Genomic DNA, 1,780 nt, shown 5'->3' on the forward strand with positions numbered 1-1,780 from the left:
TTGACCATTATTTCCTTAGTGCTAAGCCTACTACCTAAGTGCGCTAGCCCCTCAGGAAGGGTTGACTGAACGAGCGAATTGCCATAGTTTGGGGTGCTGATCTTCAGGCCTAGTGGTTGAGCCGTCTGAGTGCAAGGAGGAGACAAGCAAACACATGAGGCGGCTTCCAAAAGTTCATGGAAATGCTCTGTTATCTTTCTCTTCCATTTTGCCACGCATTTTTTGAAGCTCCTTTGTGTTTGGTCATCACTAATATTGTAAGAGGTGTCTGTTTAGACCAAATAAGTTCCTTGGACCCTCAAAACTGTAGACTACGGAAGAGAAGTTCTAAAAGTTTACCTCACAAGAAAGTTCTTATCAGCAAGCAGGCTGACGTTCCCAAAGACACCTAATTTGTGACATTTTTCATTTTAAAGGCAAAATTAGTTGTTCCAGTAACACTTTAAAAAAATTAATCTTTCAGAATGTGAATGCTTACTGGCTTGATGACAACATTTTCTATTCCTTTTCTCAGGTTCACAGTTAATAGAAGAATTTCTATAGTTGGATTTGGTTTATATGGATCGATTCATGGTCCCACGGATTATCAAGTGAACATACAGGTACACTTTTTCTTCACTTTATATCATCTTGAAATGTCATCAACATGTAATTTTACAACAAAATCTGTATCTCAATATAATTTGCAAAGGAACCGTTCTAATTGAGCGTTCATCTCCACATCAGTTTCAGAGAAGTCGGGTCCTTCGCCGGAGCCCTGGTGATGCTGTGAACTCACAGGGCTCTTCTCCCCTGTCCTCTAGGCTTGCTACGACCTTGGCATCAACTCGATGGCAGTGAGCTTTTTAAGTAACCTAGAATGGTCCTTAATCTTGAAAAATACCAGAGACCTTCTTGAGAAATGTCGTTGTTGTCATTAGGTGTCATTGAGCCAGCCCTGACTCATAACGACCTTGGACAACAGCAAAACACTGCCTGCCCTCCCCCATGCTCACAGTTGTTATGCCTCAGCTCATTGTTGCAGCCACTAGATCTTCCTCTCTGTCACTGACCCTCTACCATGCCCAGCGTGACGCCTTCTCTCCTGCTGACATGTCCAAAGGATGTGAAATGAAGTCTCACCATCACCACTTATAAGGAGCATTCTGGCTGTATTTTTTCCTGAACAGATCTGTGTGTTCGTCCGGCAGTCTGTGGAACTCCAGTATTCTTTGCCACCACCCTAATTCAAGTGCATCAGTCCTTCTGGAGCCCCCCTCAACTATCACATGCAGATTAGGCTATCGGAAATACCATGTGGCTTGGGCCAGGCACACCTTTGTCCCCAAATGTGATAGCTCTGCTCTTTAACACTTTATTTATTTATGTTATGCCCTTGTTTTTATTGTAAATTGTAATCATTATACAAACAAAAAAAAAACTTAGGCAAAGTAGTTAATGAAAAATAGCTAAAGAATATAAAGAAAGGATACAGCTCCTCCTCTTTTCTTTGGTAGCCTCGTAGCCTCTCTGTGTCCTCAGTTCTTTCTTTCATTTTAATCATTTTATTGGGGCTCATATAGCTCTTATCTCAATCCATACATCTATCGATTGTGTCAAGCACATTTGTACATTTGCTGCCATCATCATTCTCAAAACATTTTCTTTCTACTTGAGCCCTTGGTATCAAGTCCTCATTTTTTTTCCCCTCCCTCCCGTATGAGCCCTTGATAATTTATAAATTATTATTTTTCATGTCTTACACTGACCACTATCTTCCTTCACCCACTTTTCTGTTGTC

The 1,780-nt window shown here is 41.1% G+C and overlaps 1 protein-coding gene across 1 annotated transcript in view; it reads left to right on the top strand.

Annotated features, from left to right (window-relative positions):
* The window catches only part of LOC101644268 (BTB/POZ domain-containing protein 1), a 63,099-nt gene that overhangs the window by 55,323 nt on the left and 5,996 nt on the right, over nucleotides 1-1,780 (top strand). Inside the window, exon 5 of the mRNA XM_030884469.2 lies at nucleotides 515-602. Within this exon, the coding sequence (XP_030740329.1) occupies nucleotides 515-602 (88 nt within the window). The remainder of the gene's footprint in view (nucleotides 1-514; nucleotides 603-1,780) is intronic.

Source organism: Echinops telfairi, unplaced genomic scaffold, assembly GCF_000313985.2.
Source record: "Echinops telfairi isolate 266 unplaced genomic scaffold, ASM31398v2 ScPeMD7_7;HRSCAF=31, whole genome shotgun sequence".
Lineage (NCBI taxonomy): Eukaryota > Metazoa > Chordata > Mammalia > Afrosoricida > Tenrecidae > Echinops > Echinops telfairi.